At 38.2% G+C, this 20,153-nt stretch overlaps 1 protein-coding gene across 8 annotated transcripts in view; it reads left to right on the plus strand.

Annotated features, from left to right (window-relative positions):
• Positions 1–20,153, plus strand: part of COL14A1 (collagen type XIV alpha 1 chain) — a 112,035-nt gene that overhangs the window by 2,549 nt on the left and 89,333 nt on the right. For 6 of the 8 annotated variants that reach the window (XM_014870117.2, XM_014870120.2, XM_014870121.2 and 3 more), the window contains exons 2-5: positions 828–949; positions 6,473–6,589; positions 7,702–7,845; positions 10,883–10,969. In XM_014870117.2, coding sequence (XP_014725603.1) covers positions 862–949; positions 6,473–6,589; positions 7,702–7,845; positions 10,883–10,969 — 436 coding nt within the window. In that variant the 5' untranslated portion in view covers positions 828–861. Of the gene's footprint in view, positions 1–827; positions 950–3,436; positions 3,464–6,472; positions 6,590–7,701; positions 7,846–10,882; positions 10,970–20,153 lie in introns of those variants that run through there. The other 2 variants (XM_088178806.1, XM_088178797.1) reach the window with 2 other exon arrangements.

The raw sequence follows: 20,153 nt of genomic DNA on the forward strand, positions 1-20,153 counted from the left end.
ATATCATTTTGGCCCAGAAAATTGACTAAAACTAATGCAGTAAAGTTGAGTGAAAGATAAACCTTTTTAAGTAGGGTGTTAGGCACATATTGATGTATCTTGAGATTGGTACTGTTTTTAAACTAACTTCTGTGGTCAGGTAAATTAACCACTCTGAAACTTGCTCTTTGGCACCAGAATTGTTTCCTGTAACACAGCTAGTTCACCTAGGGCTACCTTTAGTGTTTATATATTGATGCATTCTAAAGTGTTGACTTCTCCTAACTGGTTAAGTTAGTGTAAATGATTTTGGCCATGATATTGCCTACTGTAGGTGCAGATAGTACAACAGCACAGGATAAGCTGAATAAAGTATAAAAAGGAAAATGGACAATGGGAGGAGGATGCAAGTTCCTGCAGAACAAAGTTCTGCCTTTTTGAAAAAGCTTCAGAGTTCTTTGCCACAGATATCTTGATAAGGTTCTTACAAAACTGGATTGTACAGAACTAAATGCTGTTCTTTGTTATCTATAGCTTACTCTATTTCCAGTGCTTGTGTATGATTGGCAAAACATATACAGTTTCTTTTTAAGTGGGCCAAGTTTTCAAAACTGTTGAGTAGGGTTCTTTGTCCATTTCAGGTAAAGTGTGCTTTGGTCATAAAACTACTGCCAGGAAAATTTGTCTCCACTGATGTCTGTAGTAAATTCCTTGTTGTTTATTTGTTTTGTTTGCTTGGGTTTTTTTGTTTGTTTTAATCAAATACAGATTTTCCCCACAATTTTCAATAAAGTGGATGCCTTCTCTTTGCCTGTTTAGTAAGTCTTTTTATTCCAATGTGTTTTCAGACCTGCTGATACTGTGTGTATTGAGGGGAAGAAGATGCTTTGTCGACACGAGATACAGAGCTGTTTTCTCTTGGCTTTTCTAGCTGTCACAGCTGTTTTCATCAGTGATGTCCAGGGCCAAGGTAAGCCATAAATAAGAAGATGGAGCTTTTCACTCTGATGTGCAGAAATAGACCTTTTATTCCAAATGCAAGTGTTACTTCCTACTTTATAGGATGTGAATCCAATAATACTGAAAAGAAGCAGGAATTTTGCTGCTGAGCTTGGGGAACAGGTGGGAGTAGAATTACATCTTCATGTGTGCTCTTTGAACCCAGTATCTCAAATAGCATAAATACTTGTGCAAACGCGTGTATCTCAAAATGAGTTATAAACAACATGTTTTTACTCCTCTTGACATGAAAGTACTTATCAGGAATTGCTCTTATTGTCCTCTACATAATCAAGTAAGTTTGGATCAGGTATGACGTGAAGCTTTTATGCAATATGTTTTTTTTTCTCATTTGGAACACTATCTATTGTGGTGCTTATATCATTCCATATTGCACATATCTGTTAAATATCATAGACTACTTCTGAAACTTTTAAAATTAAAATCTCCTTTATGAGTATTAAAGGATACTCCTGGGGTTTTTAGGCTTACATACTTGTTGGATTGTATTGATAGTAGCTTGACTGCTAGAGAAAATTTATCCTGTTGCTTGGGGAAGGAGGGAGGAAGAATACCAATGAGTTTTTATGATTTCTAAAGAAAGGCATTTCTCTCAACTTTAGATTTATGTAATCCCTTTGATATGAGATTGCATGGGCATAACCAGGAGTAGAATTGGATCCTGGGGTCTTTTAAAGTGTTTTGTGTAATGTGTTATTCATGAGCACATTTGGAGACTATTGGCAATTTGAGGCTTTCGAAATCCTGATAATGCAAGTAGCAATGTTGTCCAGTCTGCGTGGCACTCCAGTGCTGGGGGAGCATTCTCCTTGCATGTCTGGAAATCTGAACATTTTACAAGCTTCTCCCAGAACTTAGGGACACATGTAAGCGGTCATATTCAGTGTTGGCGATGTGAGGTGAATCAAGAAGTGTATGTTCCCAATGTTCAGTGCATCATTCTGGTCAGAAACTAGGTCCAGAATGTTTGTGACTTAATGAGCCAATAAAGCAAAGCATATGGTTAGTCTTTTCTCTGTGTTTCAGTCCTAATACATATGGTTAAGATTTGCAAAACAGGACTGGGGATTGAGATCTCCAGAAAATTTTGTGAAATTCCTCTGTCTTGGAAAACTGTATTCTTCTCTGCCTTTTTTGAACTTTGATTCAATCAGTTACAGTTGGAAAGTTTTCTCCTTTTAATACCAATACAATGAAATGAAGGTCAGAGAGGGGTTTTTCTTCCACAGTAATCACACTAGCAGAAGCTAGAGTTGGTGCTTGATGAATAAAGAACAATACTTCCCTTGTTCTTAGACTCTTTCAGCAAGCATCAGCTATGGAATGCTGTCAGCAGTGTGATATTAAGCTGTGTGGATCATTGCCTTAGCCCAACACGACTGTTATTCTATTGAATTAGGTGATATGAAGTCTCTGTTCATATTCACAGAAAAAAGAATCTCTTGGTACACTAAAAGTAATAAGATGTTTCTCAAATTCTTTCTTTTCTCAAGGTTGCCACCTCTTGAAGTAAGCTCTTCATGCAGCTGGCTAACTATTTACAATTTCATACAGTTTGTTTGTCTGTTTTAATCAACTGTACATTCTGCCAAGGTGTAGGAAGAGCTGGCATTAGTTCCAGTTTGTGTTTCCTTCCTTTGGCAAAGATGCTCAGGTAAAGGTGTGCAATGTGACTTCTTGGAAAGGAGAATATGTTTGTGAGACTGACGCCAACATGCCTGAAGCTACAAATTATCCCTTCAAAGGAGCTATGTGGTTCTATCTCATTTTTTGTCCTATTGCCTTATAAACCACATAATGCGGTATGGTTTTTACTCAACAACAATTATTTTTTCAGCACTGCTGTTTCTTTCCCATTCACTATAATGTATAAATAACAGCTTTTGTCTACTTGTGTTCTTATATAGTACATGAAAATAGTGCTGGGCAAAACAAAACACTTGAGAATTTTTCATGTATTCATAAAGTAACTTGCTTTGGGAGTTTTTCTTTATTTAAAGATGGAAACTTTTTTCTTTGTGTAGCAATAATTTTCATGTGTTACTACTGTAATTGCTAAGTAATTGCAGTGCATATTAACTTGTTCAATTCTTATGACAACAGTAAATTGAAAGCCACAGTATTTAGTTAGTATCCAAACAGACTATTGGATGTCTTGGAGAATTGTCCATAAGCAATTTATTGTATTTTTCCTTTCCAGTAAGGATTATGTGTTTGGAGTGCTAATTTACCTGGTGGCATAAACCAAAACCTTGAACTTGTCAGTTTTCTTTTGGGTGACTGCTCTAATGTTGCTGACAGCCATTCTCCTTTGCATTCCTGTAAAACCGCTTAAAGAGATCTAGCTACTGATTTTTATCAGTTAACTGACTCAGCTTGGATTAATTTTTTTCCCTTTCTGCAAGAAGTGAGATTTTGTTCCACAGACAATAAAGGTCCAAAGAAATAAAGATATCCTCTTCAGGTTGGTGAATGTGTAGTAATTCCCATCAATATTTTGTTGTCTGTTCGAGTGTTAGATTTTTAACTTCCTTAGCTATATGTACTTTTCTATGCCAGAACATTAGTCTTTGCACAACTAAGACACAGTTGATTATCTGCCTAGTGAATAATTATTTTCTTTCTTATGGCTTATTGCTGTGTGGGAATGTCCCTTCTGCTGCACTGCTGCCTTTGAAACAAAAAGTACCCAGTGAAAATTGACCAGTTATGTAAAGACTAATCTGGCACAACTTTTCTAGTCTTTCACATTGTAACTCTGTAGTATACAAAAAAACTTCTGGTGATTGTGTCCTTCTTTGCTTGTAAGATCTGTGATTGTTTTTAGGGGCTCATGTAATTTACCTGTTTTGGTGATGGCTAATAGCAGTTAGGCCAGAAGTATGCTTCTTTGCTAGAAGGTGATTTCATAAATTGTCAAGTTGAAAGTAGGATGGAAAGAAATGACAAGAAAGGAAGAAGATGGCAGAGAAAGTGAATTCTGATATTCTAAGACCTGATTGGGGTTTTTTTTGTCGGTCCTTGATGCTACTTTGTTGCTCTCTGCTCTGCTTCTTAATCCTCATACAAATTTACCACTTAATCCCAGTAAAATCTGCCATATTTTCACACTTGCATACAGCCATTATTAAAAAGTTTATTTTCTATTCCTGAGGCAAAATAACAAAAGGAATTGTATTTTTGTGAACTTCTGAGTATGATTTGTCACTCTTGTTCATTCAGCCCCAATTTATTGTGATTTATGTATAACTCAAAGACACAATGAATCTTGAGAATGAATTAAAAGCTGTAATCCGTAATTACAGTCTGCTTGGCTTTAAAAACTTTTTGCTGTAGTCTCTGTCATGTTTTTACAATTATAGCATGCTGAATGTTCTTGCAGAAGCCTGCCTAGCAAAACATTTTGCAGTACGAGGGCCAAATTTTCAAAGAACTGATGTTATATTTACAGCAATTCCTGCATGCAACCTTGCTCGCAGCCTCTTTCTTTCTAAACCTCATGGGGGTGACAGGCAGACTGAATATGAGGTCTGACAAGTTTGTGCCCAGCAACTAAAGAAATGCATGGGTTGGGTGTGAGCCCAGTGCTGTGAATCAGAACAGCTTTGAGTGTGTGGAGTTCATGTGCTGCTTGCTGTTTCTGTCCCCTTGCCTGTCTTCTTGAGCTTGTTCTCTGAGGTCTTTGACAATGCACAGGTGTTGTGAAGCTGTTTCTGGTACTTATGTACTCTCTTTTCTGTGTTCTGGTGTTAAGTCCTTCAAGGAAGATAACTGCAGAACCTGCCCTTGGTCTGACAAAACTGCCACTCTTTTATTAGACCTCCAGATTCTTACTTCTAAGATCCAAAATGTATTTAATAGGAGATGACATGAAAAAACACACACCTCCAAATCTCAAAAAACTACAGCCTGCCTTTTTCCTTCAGTCTTCCCCTAAGCTGCTGGAAAAAGTAGCACATAGGAAAAAGTTATTGGTTCAGGACAGGTCTTTGGCTTCTGCTGGTGCCAGAGCTGCAGAGCTGTAGTTGTAGCAGGTCAAATGGAGAGGTCAGAAAATGTTGACCAGCACAATCTGCCTGTTGACTCAGATGCTCCATGTGCTATAATCCTTAAACCTCAGAAATATCATGAGACTGTTGGTTTATTTTATCTGAAGGACCAAAAATCTGTGGGCATGAGCCTAGTCAATTAAGACCAATCTTAGCCTTGGGGAAAAGAAATTGCCACTTGCCTGCTTCAGATTAATTTTCCTCGTTTCTTAAGGATGTAGTGGCAAAGGCACCAAGGGTTTGGAAAATGAAGGAGACTGTTCAGGGGGCTGTGGAGACAATGTGAAGAGGAAGAGTAAGGTTAGAGGTGTTCAAAGTTTTCTAGCCCTTCTGTCATTCAGCCTCTGGGTATCTTCCCTGGCTGCCTTTCCCTGTAAATCAGTTTGTTCTCTGTGAGCCAGATTATATTCAAATGTTTGAAGATTCCCCCTTGTTGACAGCCTTGGATACCCCAGGCTGCACTGCCAGCTGCTCTGCTGCAGTTCTTCAGTGAAGAAGGGATGTGCCTCCCCGAAGCAGGGTGGAAAGGCTTTGTATAGTCCAGCATCAGTGGAGTTTGACCAAGCAGTTGGATGCAAAACTGTGAGAAACTAGTTTATGTGCAGAGACAGAAAGTTGCTGATATTATGGTAACAATGTGGGGCAGTTTTTCCATTTGTTCTTGTGGGGTTGCTCCACTGATATATGGCTTCTTGTTCAATCATTTCATGTTTTTATTCATTTCACCTGCTGCTTCAATTTGAAACCTAGGTGATGGTACAATATAAACAGAAGCCAAATTTTACTTACCATCCAGATTGCCCCTAAGTCTTGACTTGCCTATGCACGCCTGCTAGTTTTGATGAGACTGAAGCAGTGTTTGCAGCTGCAAAACTTTGTGCTGCTTAAGCCAGGTTTGCAAATTGGGCAGCTGACGTTCCCTTAGCCTTGTGCATGCCTGTCTTTTCTCTTGGTTATTCTCTCCTCACAAGGATTTGAAAATTTGGCCCTGGGTGACATTAATTGTGTGGAAATGCCCACAGTAATGAGAGGTCAAGAAGTGTAGGTCATGCATATTTTCAGTATTAGCAAGAGAGCAATTTTAATTCTCATATATTAATAAAGAACATTTTTATTGCCAGCTTTGCCTGCTAAACTAGTGTCTTAACATCTAACATTAACATTGTTTGTCTTTCTGTCCTCTGCTGTTAGGTTGTTTAGTTTGTTTTGTAAAGAGATAAATAAAAGGTCTGTCTGAGGGAAGTAGTGCACTTGGGGATGTCATTTTACAAACTAATAAACTGATGTATGTCACATTTTAAATAACTTGCATCCTTTACCATTAAAATTTTGTGTTGTCTTCCTATATGTGTTTATTTTTGTTTGTTTAAAATTGGTTAGTCTTTATTTGAATTTAAAATGTTGTTTTCTTTCCGAACTTGCAGTGTCCCCACCAACAAGACTAAGATATAATGTAGTGAGTCCCGACAGTGTACAGATCTCTTGGAAAGCCCCCAAAGGGCAATTCACTGGATATAAACTTCTTGTCACTCCAAGTTCAGGTAAAAGTCTATATGTTCTCTTTTAAGGTGAAAGAACTGTCTTCCTAAGGCATAAAAGCTTTTCAGAGTTTAGTGTCATCCTCCACAATGAAGAAATTGTGATCGAGCTTTGGATAATGAAGTACTGGATGGTCAACAGAAGATAGATTGATTTCACTAGAGGGTGGTCAGGCACAGAAAATGCTTAAGGTAGCAGAAGTGGGTCAATGCTAGTTATGCTTCATGTGCAGTTTTTTGGAATTGTCATTGATCATCTGTCTTTACCTTTCTTGCAATGGGGTGTAAAGAAGTCTAGGAAGTATTCAAGGGAAAGCACTGGAATCCTAATTCAGTCAACCTTTAAGATGTAATTCCTTGTCCCTTGTCCCTTAGTGAGCTTTCCAGAAAAGATCAGGAAGAAATAAAAAAACAAGCAATATTTAAAAGTTTTCAAACTTTTAAAGTGGTTTTCTTTTAAAAGTTCTTTTAAAAGAAAGCTTGAAAAGATAAACAACAAGGTGGCTGTATAGAGATATAAAGGTCCTACTTCTGTACCTTTAAAATTAAATTTGGATATGGAGACAGTTTTAACATACAGCTAAAATACATCTTTGTACATATTGGCATGCAATCTTTATAAGTACATGGACATAGAAATGTTTAATATTTGTATTTATACATGAGAATTTCTTTGCCCAAAGAATGTTGGCAAAGCGATAATTCAGAGGTGATTTGGGTACAGTAGGGTCAGAACTGGCAGCCAATCACAGTGAAAGCCTGTAGGCATGATGTTACCAAACTTGACAGACTTTTGTAAAATGTTTCTTTTTTTCTTAATGATTTTGCTGGACACCATGGCTGTTCCATGAGGCCCAGATACAGATGTTGATCTTAAGAGAGTTTCTGTTTAAGAAAACTGGTTAGACCACCTATCTTGTTGCTTTTCTGGGATGTTCTCTGGCTGGGCTGTATAGATAGTCCCAAAAGTGGAAAAAGTGGGAGTGCTGTGGAAAAAGTGGGAGTGCTTAGGTCATGGTAGAGCTTGAGATATTTTTCAGTCATTTGGTTTACTGGACTATAAGAAAAGCAAACAAAGTCATGTATTTGTTGGATTTTTATCTTTTCTCCTATAGGTGGAAAAACAAATCAATTAATTCTTCAAAATACTGCAACCAAAGCAATTATTCAAGGTCTCATTCCAGATCAAAATTATGCCCTTCAGATCATTGCATTCAATGAAGACAAGGAGAGCAAGCCAGCACAAGGCCAGTTCAGAAGTATGTGTCTCTTTATGGCTGACATACAGAATGTATCAGATATTTAATGTTACTTTCAAAATGGTGACACGACTTACACAAAGGGGAATGATGGAAAAACAGTTTTACCTGTGGTGGAAGGAAAATCAAAGCCATGTATTTTAACTGGTGTAAATACAGATGGAGGCCTGAATTGATTGCATAGTATATTCTTGCATTGGGCTATCTTTGTTTCCATTGGATTGGCATCCCTTTCTTCCTCATTCATTAGGAAATTAGCTGGTATTTCATGGAAAGAATCTCCAGTGAGTAGAAAGAAAGTGCTATATTCTGATACTTTAAAAATTTCCTTATTATTAAAAAGTTATAGCTGTGCCGACTGGCAACTAGATGCTAGTTCAGCAGTATGACAGGCTGATTTCTTAATGGTCTTGAGCAGTCAAATAGTTTTTCAAAATTAAATTTTTATATGATCAAGACATGCTCTTCATGTCTAGATCACAGTGATATATACACATCTTATCTGATTTATCTTGATATTCATGTTAAGCATGTTAAATATGATTGGAGGAGATTTGGTTGATAATGTGGCAGTGTAGTACAGTTGAAAGCCTAATGAATTCTCTGACACCAAATTTTTCTCACTGCCTTTGCTAAACTACCCTTCTCTTAAAACCAGCACAAGATAAAATATGCTGAGTACTTGATGTGGTGTGTATTTTTTACACACATCACTTTTAGCTTTTCATCACTACAACTGTGTAGTTGCTATTTTAAGTTCTGTCCTGGTTAGGAAACCCACAAAACCACAGATTACTTTAGCAATAAAGAGAAGCCCACAGAAGGCTACAGAAAGTTCTATAATATTAGGTGTAGCTGGTTTTGATATGGCATTTAGGAAAAATAGAGTTGGCAATTTGATTTAAGAATATGGGGATTGTATTCTATTTAGTATACTCTTTGCTGCACTTAAGGCTGGAGTTTCATTTAAAAACACAATGCCTTTCATGAGTAAAACCGATACAGCATATATGCAAATTATTTTTTTTCTCTACTGTAATATAGCTTTCTTACCCCCTGTTCTCTGACATGTGGCCACTAATTCTTGAGACGAGAAAAGGTCAAATATATAAAGAGCTTTGAGAATATCATCTGGTTTTGTGCATTGGAAGTATGGTTTTAATGCTGTGGAGTTGTAACTGATGTACTAAGAATTCTCAAACTTACAATAAAATTTTATTGTCAAAAGAGTATTTATCTTTATATAGTGAGGTGTACATTCTTATTCTAATACATAGTGTTTAATGAACTATGATCAATGGGGATTTTTTTTCCTTTGAAAATGCAGATGTAAAAACATGTGCTAGATAAAATCTTTGTCTGTGTAAATACTTGAGTAAAACTGACTCTTCCTATGTGATTAGAATTTTGACAGTTCCCAAATCCAGAAATCTCTGTCAGGATGTGACCAACTTGACTCCTTTGAATGTTTTCAGACTGTTTTCTCTGAAGACTTGCCCCTCAATAGCACTAGCATTAGAGGAGGCCAGCTAATTGGCCTCACTTGGCCTTTTCTCAAAGGAATGCTCCTAGAAGGATAAGCAGCAGCATTCTTTTTGGCTGATATTATTCTGATATTTCACCTCTCATTTTAGTCAGAGTCTTGATCAGTTAAGGATTAAACCTGGACTTCTGATTAAGACCTGATGTCATTGTAGCATTATCTGTAACCCAGCTAATAACCAAGATCTGCCTTGGTAAAAGCTAGCTCCTCAGCAAGCTTGTGGACTTGAATTTGCTTCCAAATCCCAAGTCAAAGTTTCACAATTGTTTGCTAAAGGCAGAGGTGATACACAGTCACACATGCTGTCTTAGTAAGAAGAGGAATCAAAATTTCAGGTTTTTTGTTCTCACCTCTGTACTTGGAATGTGAACACTGTAGGTTCTGCAAAGGGTTGTCATACTGAGAAAATCCCATTCAGATGTTTCTGATGACAGTGGCTTGTCTTCCTTAGAATTTAGTTTTGTGATTATATTTTGGATTGGAACTTGGAACACTCCTGGTTGATTCAGATATTCCACATACTATTGGGTAAATTAATGAAATCCATTTGACTTTGGTTCCACTGTCTTAGATAGTCAAGAGACAGATAACCTCCTTTCAGACCCTCACAGTGGTTGTTTTTGAATGATGTAGCACAGAGAGACTTTGGTCCTGACTGAGGATCAGTGCCTGCTTGGGTGAATGTCAGTCATAATCCAATTTTACATAAACTAAGAAGTGTAATTGGAGTAGAATTTTATTTTCTGTGGAAGATATTCTCAGCTTCACTGTTTTAAGCTTTTCCTGGCTGTTGCAAACAGTGGACAGTGTGGATACCAATTAGCATTCCAAGAAAATTCTGGAAGGGCTTTTTCTTCCCAATACGTGACTTTAGCAATGACTTTGTCAGAACCTTTCAGACTGTTAGTAATATTAGGAATTGCTAACCAAATTGGGTTCTGCTTGGCTACCGTGAGAGATTTGGGACATAGTAAGGGAGGTATCCCAGTCACTTGTTGAACAGGAAACTGTCTAAGTGTCAGCTCTGGAGCAGCCTTGCACTCCTGGGAGTATTTGGTGCCCTGAATACAGATTTGGGCATGGGCTCTAAGCTGATAGAAGAGGACAGTGTAACAGCTGGCTTATGTGCTTTTATGTTGATTGACTTGGAGTGGAACTTTGCAATGCTGGACTCTCCCCAGCTAGCTTTGCCAATTTTCTGGACTATATTTCCAGTGTGGGATCTTGTCTGCATGGGCTTAGGTGCTGATGTCACTATTTGGACTCTCCTGTGTGAAAAGAGTCAGTTTTGAGAGCTTTAATGATGGTAGAATGGAGAAAGATCGATAAAAATAATAAATGCAAAGGAAGGGAGGGAAAACACAGAAACAGTAGCTCATCACCTAAGCATATCTTCAGATGCTCTGTGCAACTACTTTATCAGGAAGAAGAAAATTACATGCTTCTAACTGCATTGTTTCTAGAGTAATTGATTTTTTTCCCCTTACTTTACAGTTAAAGACATAGAGAGAAGAAAAGACACAAATAAATCCAAGGTGAAGGATCCAGAAAAAACAAATGCGAGTAAACCAGCTCCAGAAGGTCAGATCATAATGACTTATGTGATATTCTGAAAATAATCAGCTTCTTTATTTAACTTGGCCCTTGTAGTGATTTTCTGTAAGTCAGTACTTTAAATCTGGTTCCCAGGATTAAATTAGAGGGGAAAAACAGTATTTTCAGAAATACTGGAGGGTTACTATAGAGGTATAGCTTTTAGTTCTGTGTTTTGCTTTGCTTTTTTTATAAAGTCCTAAATGCCATCATGAATAGATGAAAATTATTTAAAAATAATTTTAGATAATATTAAAATTATTAAAAGCTGCTTGTACTTCCCCACTGCATAGTGGAAGAATCATACGGGTGTGTGTGTATGTAATAACTTCTTATCTTGGCTGTAAGACAGACTGGCAGTATTAATTCCCACCTAAAGTCAAATTAATACTATTGTATAATTAGCCACTTGGTAAGTCTGTCCTAGTGTAGGTTGTATATATAAAAACATTTGAGACATTTTGGGGAGGGGGGAAAGAGTTAATTTTGTCCTGTTGCAAGGAGCCAATCTTCTGGTGAAATGTGATACTGCTTGCCATGAGAAGTTTGTCTAGTATGGATGAAAATCTATTTCAAGCTTAATATACAGCTCTATTTCCTGTTATTTTAAAATTCAAATAATATCTTCTTTATGATACCCCAACAGTAATTATTCCATTCAGTGGTTATTTATGGTATACAGAACAAGAAGAGCTTGGTATGACCTTAAATAGTCTCTCTGTGAATAAATTGGACAGTTTAAAGGATTCCATTTTCCCCTTCCATATAAATCTGTCTCCAGTGATGCAAGTATCAAAGACCTCACTCAAAGCTCCTTAAAGCCCATGCAAAATTTTCTTCCGTGGGTTTTTATTCTTACCACACATTTTTGTGTCATGTTTTATTTGTTAACACTATGCAGGTTTGTTTCCATACAGCATTTCTCAAACCAAAGCACCCTTGAATTCCATTGGGTGCATTGGAAGAATGTTAGTTAATGTTTACAACACTAAAGAGACAAGTTGTACCTGCTAGGGCAGGCAGGGTAGTGGATAGGTGATCTTTCCTGCATCATGTCTAGAGGAAGGCTGAACTGGAAGAAATGACAGAACTGAGAAGGAAAATGTGATTTGCTTTCTTAATGAAGGACAAGTGATAAAAGTTGAAGGAGGGAAAACTGGGCCTGTACTTGGAAAATGTTGATTAAATACAGACAGAAGAAAGTGTCTGCCAGACTGCGGGAGAGAATTTACGCTTTTTTCATGGTGTAAGGGCAAAAATACAATTGGCGAGAGGAGCTTGGATCTGCAGTCCCTCTCTTTTTAGGATTCATGTTTACTTTTGAAGTCTTTAGTTTAGGCACTTTACTCATCCCTGCACCACTTTTTACTCATCTGAACTTCTTCAGTTTTATCAGGGCAGTTTGTAACAGAATGAAATACATCTCCATCCACCACTTGTGAAAAGATACTGCCTTATAATTACTGTAGCTGGTTTTACTTAGAAAACTGGGGTATGCATTTAAAACTAAGGCAAAATGTGCAAAATTCTCAATCAGCAAACCTGATGATAAAGAGAAAAATTATGCCAATTTTTATGAATTCTTGAATTTATCCCTATTTCCAACTCAGCTATGTATTATTATAATGTAACAGACCTTTTTTAATCTAACTATTGCATATTTCTCTGCTTTGTGCAGTATGATGATTATTCAAAGTGATGGAGATTCCAACTGAATGACTACAGTGGGAGTAGGGTGAGATTCCAAGTGAAAACGTTGGGCAAAAATAACAGCATCAGCAAAAAATGTGTAACTGGGATAGAAATGAATTCAGAACTTATACACAGACAGTAATGGTATCAAAGCTTTCCTAGTTTAATATATAAATACCATTCTGACTCATATTGAAATTGGATCAAAGAAATAAGGAAAAGTCTGAAAGAAATGGATTAAAGAAATAAGTGCAAAATTTTATGGCAAACCATGAATAATAACTTGATCCTCTGCAGATGTTTGATAGGAAATGATTTGAGTACCACCAAATGAATTCAGGCCAGCAGTTAATTAGTTTCATAACTATTGGTTAAATTTGATGTATTTAATAGCAACCCTGATACATTGCGTGTCTGGTTATATCTTTGGTCAAGTTGGTTAGACCTTGGGAGTTAACACTACAGAAGAAATTATTAGAATCATAAAACCATTAAGGCTGGAAAAAAACCTGCAAGATCCTCAAGTCCAGTCTTTGACCTAATACCACCATGTCCATGAAAACATCTCGTGTAGTGCCACATCCATTCAGTTATTGAGTGCTTCCATGGATGGTGACTGACCAATTCCCTGGGCAGCCTGTTCCAAAGTTTACCCTCTCTTGCTGTGATGAAATTTTTCATAATATCCAATCTGAATATCCCTTGGTTCAACTTGAGGCCATTTCTCCTTGTCCTGTCCCTTGTTACCTGACAGAACAGACAGACTCCCACCTGGCTCCAGCCTCCTTTCAGGGAGCTGTAGAGAGTGATAAGGTCTCCCCTGAGCCTCCTCTTCTCCAGGCTAAACAACCCCCGCTCCCTCAGCTGCTCCTCACCTGAGTTGTGCTCCAGACCCTTCCCCAGCTCTGTTGCCCTTCTCTGGATGTGCTCCAGCCCCTCAATGTCTTTCTTGCAGTGAGGGGCCCAGAACTGGACACAGGATTTGAGGTGTGGCCTCACCAGTGCTGAGTACAGGGGGACAATCCCTGCCCTGGTCCTGCTGGCCACACTGTTTCTGATCCAGGCCAGGATGCCATTGGCCTTCTTGGCCACCTGGGCACAGCTGGCTCATGTTCAGTCACTGTTGACCAGCATTCCCAGATCCTTTTCCAAGGGCAGCTTTCCAGCCACTGTTCCCCAGCCTGTAGGACTGCATGGGGTTGTTGTGACCCAAGTGCAGGACCCAGCACCTGGCCTTGTTGAACTTCACACCACTGGTCTTGGGCCATTAACCCAGCCTGTCCAGAGCCCTCCCACTCTTCAGCAGATCAACACTGACGCCCAGCTTGGTGTTGTCTGTGATCTTACTAAGGGTGTTTTTAAAGTGTTTGTATAAACTTTTATAGCAGCCAGGTTGAGTTAGGTAAAATAATATCTTACCTGAGAACAAGAGCAATCTTTGCCCATAAGACAAAATGAAAACAACCATTGTCCAGACTACTACTGTCAGTGGTTGTGGCTTCTGCTCTGGTCTTGAGTGAAGAAGCATAATTCCCCAGTTATTAATATCAAGCTTTGTTGTAATGAGATGCTTTCTGTGAGCATGTGCACCACTTGTTACAGAATGATGCTTATTGGCATTAGTAAACCAGAAAATCAAAAATTATTGTTTTGGGGCTAAACTAATGAAACATATCAATGTACTTGTCAGTGAGTATGAAAAAAGAATATGAAGTATTTCAATATTGCAAGCTCCAGTTTGTGCGTTATGATAAATCATGTATCCTACTGATTGTCCTGAAAGCAGTACAGGCACATAGTTGTATAATTTTGTTGTTTATAAATGCTTAGCTAATATACCTACCCCAGAAATTTCTCTTGCAATTTCAATGGGACAAAGATTTCACCATAACCCTTCTGCACCTAGAAACCAGCTCTTTGCTAAGAAATGCAACCTGTACTCATGATTCCAGGTAGTTCCAGAGCATTTCACCCTTATTTTCATCTGTGGTTTGGAGGATTGTTTATGTAATACTGTCCCCTATTTAATTATCAACTGTCTAAGGCTCTGAGCAGTGCTGGGAGGTGCCTTCTCCTGAACTCCCAAATCTACTTTCTTCTTCTGTCCTTAAATTAAATTGTTATGAGGATTTTCCTCTGTCTTTATGGAACTCTGTCAACAGCTTGCATGGCTTGCTAGAAAGCAGCTTCAGCAAACTAGATTAAAATTTGGCACCTATTCTCCACTACTCATTCAAGTAGTTGAAAAATATTTACTCCTTTTCTGCTGTAAGTACTGTGCTCTTCTTGCAAGCAAACCTCCAGTGTACATCCTGTAATGTCATAGTGCCAAATTAATTCAAGCTTAATGTCTATTTGACTCATCCGTCAAATGTTCACTTTGACTACCAGAAACTTTCTGTAATTCTTCTGCATGACCATTTTCAAGTCTTGAATCTCCTTTCTATATTTTTGAGAATCTATCATTTTTCAACTTAGTGACTTATCACTGCGGTGCACACTCATATTAATAATGTCAGAAGCCTTTTCTCTTTCTGTCTGTTGAGAAAAAACTCATATATGCAGCTTCTTTCAGCACACACTGATATTTGAGTGCTTGTACCCTGGCTTCTCTCCAACTCCTCATGTACAAAGCTCTTTTTTGTACAGTGACATGGGTTAATACATTCTGTGCCTTCTCGGATGTTTTACAGTTTCTCAGAGAGCTGCTATGACTGATTCTCTAATCAAATCCCTTTGGGGAGGGGAGAATCAGTGCTTTGACTATATTCTCTGGCAAATATATGACTGTATCTTTTTCTGCAGAGTATTTTTCCAAGTATCTGAACTCGGTTTAACAACTCTTTTCCAAATAAACAACAAAACACTGAGGCCAGTTTTATCTGCATGCCTGTTAACTTGATTGGGGTGATTTTTAGTTGAGAGGTGTGGTGACTTAATGCAGGCTAGCAGCCAAACTCCCACCTAGCTGCTTGCTCATTCCTCTCCCCCGCAGGATGGGAGAGAAAAGAGGAAGAACAGGAATGAAAAGAGTTCATAGGTTGAGATAAAGACAGGGAGACTGCTTACCAGTTACCATGGTAGGCAAACAGAGTCAAGTGAGGGAAGATTTACTTAATTTATTGCCAGTTAAAAAATTTGCTAATGTGGGTAGTGAGAAACAAGAGACAAACATTAAAACAACAGCTTTCCTTTCCATTTTCCCAGGCTCAGCTTGACCTCCTCCCAGACTCCTCTCCTCCTCCCTTGTTATCACTGAAAGTTACACTCGGTTCAAGTCCCTTCAGAGAGGAAGCAAGTGGTGCAAAAGGGGTGTTGAGAGGTTGTGATCAGGGCGTAGTGGTCTCTCTCTTCCATTCTTTTCTTCTCCATGTACATCATCCACAGGCTGCAGAGAATATCTGCTCTGCCATGGAGCACACTCTCCTCCGACCTCGGGGGTCTCTCACTGTTTCTCACTCTTTCTAACTCTCCTTCAGTCTTTCCCGGGCATTTTTTTTTCCTTTCTTAAATATGTTTTCCCAGAAGTGCCATCACCTGTCCATGGACACTTGGCTCTTTTCAAAAAGGCCACCCCTACAGCTTCCATCCTGCCAAACCTGGCCAGAAACACTCAATACTAAAGATGCTCCGTTAGTGCTTTGCTAGAATAAAGAATTTGCACAGTCTTTAACCTGTCATGTTTGGAAATTTCCTTTTGTAAATCTCAAATCAAGATGACTGAGGACAGCACAATGCATATACAGGTCAGATTTCTCTTCTGAATCAGATGTTGCAGGATAAGCTTTACACAGTCTGTAGGCATTCAAACAATGAGAAATTAACTCCCATAAAAGGCTGTGATTTGTGTATCACATGTTAGTTACTTTCTCATTGTAAAGTGCATGTAATAGAGTCATACAGTAATTTTGACTGATTAGGGAGGTCAGGGATCTGCACAGCAGAGCACAGTTCAACCTTCGTTCAACCTTCCCAAGTCAAAATTGTGTTTCACCCCAGAGCAAGTCCATTAGGAGCAGGTGTGGTTTTTTCACCGATTTTTATGAAAATGTAGTGTAGAGTTAAAATACCTGGAGGAACTGCAGCTTTTTCAATCCCTTAAGTGCCTCTTTCTGATGGGAGTTACCTTTACCAAATGCTAGGAGTGAAACTGGTACAACATCAGCTGATCTCTCTGGGCTGGTGGGGAACCAACTGGAAGCTCTGAGAAAATGGGTGTTGCCACCCAGTTCCCTGCCCAAACAGAATACAAAGAAAGCTCTAGGAGAAATTGATTGACAATAAAAGCTAGATCTGAGTTTCACAGTGTGGATGACTGGGACAAGCAGGTAGAAATTTAAGACAGAGAATTTATAACTAATCTATTGTCCATAAGTATAGAATGAACAACTTGGCAATGGAACATTTAGGTAGTGGGTGAGTGAAAAACAGTATGGAAATTGTAGTGAGCTTTAGAGATAGAAAAGCAGAAGCTCTATATAATGAGCTGTGTAATGCCATAACTTGGCATTAGGTGCAGATGTCTGGTTACAATTTCTGTATATAAGCATTAGAACCTGAACTAATGTTAAAAATAGCAAATAGTGACTTCATGTGCCTTGATCAATAGTCCTGCACTGTATATTAATTTAAATTAAAAAAAATTTTGAGGAAGAGGTAAAAAATTGCCTGTAAGGAGAAACAAAGGTTTCCTTTGAAAGAATTTAAAATTATTAGTGACCTTTAATGAATTTAACATTGTTGCTGATATTATTATGATGATTGTGGTTATGCACACAGATATATACATATACAAGTTATAAATACAATGAAGAATAGCTGCTCATTTAGTCACAGCTACCTCTGACACATGCTCTTTCCACTTTCCTTTTCTTTTCTTCAATACTCAGTGATGCACCAAGAAGAGATTTTGGTTATATTGTACTAAATTTTGAGGTTTTAGCACATTCAGGGTTTAGTATCATAAAGTGTTCTGAAAAGAGGCCTGAAGCAATCTGTCATGTGATACCTACCTGCTAAATAGCAATAAGTATGCCTGCAGTTTGTTTTGGGTGAGTGTGATCTGCCAGTGCTCAGTTGCCTATATAAACTGTGTAGATATATCCAAGTTATTATGTTTTGTGGTGGGATAGTTTTTGATAATTTTTTGAACTTCCTAATGTGTTGTACGTTGTTAGGGAGGTATTTATTTACATAACTTCTATAATCATTCAATGTAAATGTTTCGGAATGATTTTTTTTTTTCATAACATGTTTTTGATTCAGTGCTATGCACCTATCAGACAATGCAAAAGGCATATCCTTCCTCAAAATGCTATGGTATATTTGTCTGAGGTTTCAATTTTAATAGCTCTTGGAGTGAGGTGGAATCAGTCTTCTGATAGTGATAGAAATGAGTGGTGTGGTAAGCTTAAAATATATACTGCTTTGCTTTCTTCTTTCAGCATTCCTACTACATTTGATGCAAATGAGCTTTGACATTCATAGTTTTATAGCTGTTGAATGGCACTATTTAAGCAGAGTAGGAAAAATCCACAGAGAGGTATATTAAGGTACTATTCAGTAGAAGAGACTAATTATCTAATTTATTAACTTGTCTGTTTAGTTAATGTCAGATGCTTCAGTAAGTACTACTAGACAGTGTGAAATAAGTGCTGTGAGGTATTTGACTAAGCCACAGGAATGAATACCTTCTGAACTTCTGCTTCATTGGCAGTGTTTCATAGTTTTACTCACTTCATCCTGGCTAATGTAACTGCAAATGTTGGTTTTTTTTATTACTTGCTGAACTCCTGGGCTATGGAACTCATTAACTATGACTTTACACAACCTATAATTTGATTTACTAGCAGGGTTTCCTTGAGCTTTCTGGAGAACACTTTAAGTCTTGATTATGAGCAGCAGAAGAAAGAAATGGTAACTATGCTGTGTGGGCATTTTCCCTCTGTGCCATTATGTTCTTCCTAAGCAGTCTTTGTCTTTTCTCAGCTCTTGAACATTTTTCTGCTTCTGCAATCTGAGAGTAAAAGCAAAGTTTGTTGGAAAGCACTTAGCTCTTCTACTTTAAATGCTATTTTTTTGTCTTGCTTTGGGGACCACTGAACCCTTTATCCCAGTGCCCCATTGCCAGCCCGTAGCAAGAGTGAGCACATAGTCCCAGTAGGTCTGGGGTGATCAAGCACAGGACTTGGCTAAACAAGTACTAACTTGCCATTTGTGCAGATGGAACTGGTCCCCTTGATGAATTTATTGTTCTATTTTCCCATGCTTGTTCTTCCCCAAACTACCTTTCAATGCTTTTGGTTCCTCTCCTAAATATATCCTATTAGAACCTGCACAATCCCCAAGTACTTGTTCCTGTATCCTCTGTCTCATTCCCCCCTAGGCTGTGCCTCACCAATTTGAACCATACAGACCATGTAATGAAGAAAGAAGAAGTTCTCCAAATGTGTTGCTGACCTCAGAAGATTCAAGCAGGATGAAACCTGTGTACTTATTGTTTAGTTTCTGGGTCTATGCTGGAATTACACAAGAGGCAAACACAAAATTTCTGCATACCTTTTGTTTTCTTTTGTTCCAGTGCAGTGCAATATAATATTGAAAGGTTGCTTGAAGTAGATGCAACCAAGTTTACTCCAAAACTAATAGCATTGCAGCAATCCTGTTCAGTACAGCACTCTCCCTGGTGAACAGAATTCCCTGCTCAGAACTAGCTAGATCAACATCTTCTACCTTATCCTCCATTCCAAAGTGTAGAGATAACCCTGGCCATTAGTCTTTAGCATCAGTTTCTTGATGCTGCAAAACGGGAACATCACCTACTTCAGAGACATGTTAGGTTATTTAAACATTGTGGAGTACTTCTATGTGATAGGTTTCATTTTTGGATATTTGTAAATGAAAGTCTGCATCAGAAAATATAGTGAAGTTCAGAACTATTGATTGCATTTGTCTAAATTCTAGGCTTACTGCCTACATTTCCCTAAAAGATGTCTATGCATAATACTGAGGCTAATATTTCACCTTGGCAGTATCTGTAGGGAGTATGGGGATGCATTACCTTGTAATGGATGAAATGGGATGCATATCTACTGTTATTAGCTGCCTCTCACCTGAGGCCATGTGCTCTGTGTAGGCTGTTACTTCAGGATTATTTTTGGTTTATTTTTCAGTTCTGTGCTTACCATCTTGACAGATATGTTTGTAGTCTTTAGCAAAAGCTGCCTTTTGGCACTGAGTGGCGTGCAGTGACATTTTCAGTGGCATGCAGTCCTTTGACCTGATTGTCAATAGCTCTTGTGTGTGTGGTGTATACCTGCTTGTTCTAGCATTTACTAATCAGCTAAAAGCAATATGAACATAGGAATTAATCTGTTTTCTATGCTTCTTCAAGGGGAGTGGCCTCAGATCCCTGTGCTTCCCTTGAGAAGACTGGGTAATGCTTGGACCATTTTGGCAAGCATTTTTTATTATGTTCCCC

This window comes from Sturnus vulgaris, chromosome 1 (genome assembly GCF_052056855.1).
Source record: "Sturnus vulgaris isolate bStuVul1 chromosome 1, bStuVul1.hap1, whole genome shotgun sequence".
NCBI lineage: Eukaryota > Metazoa > Chordata > Aves > Passeriformes > Sturnidae > Sturnus > Sturnus vulgaris.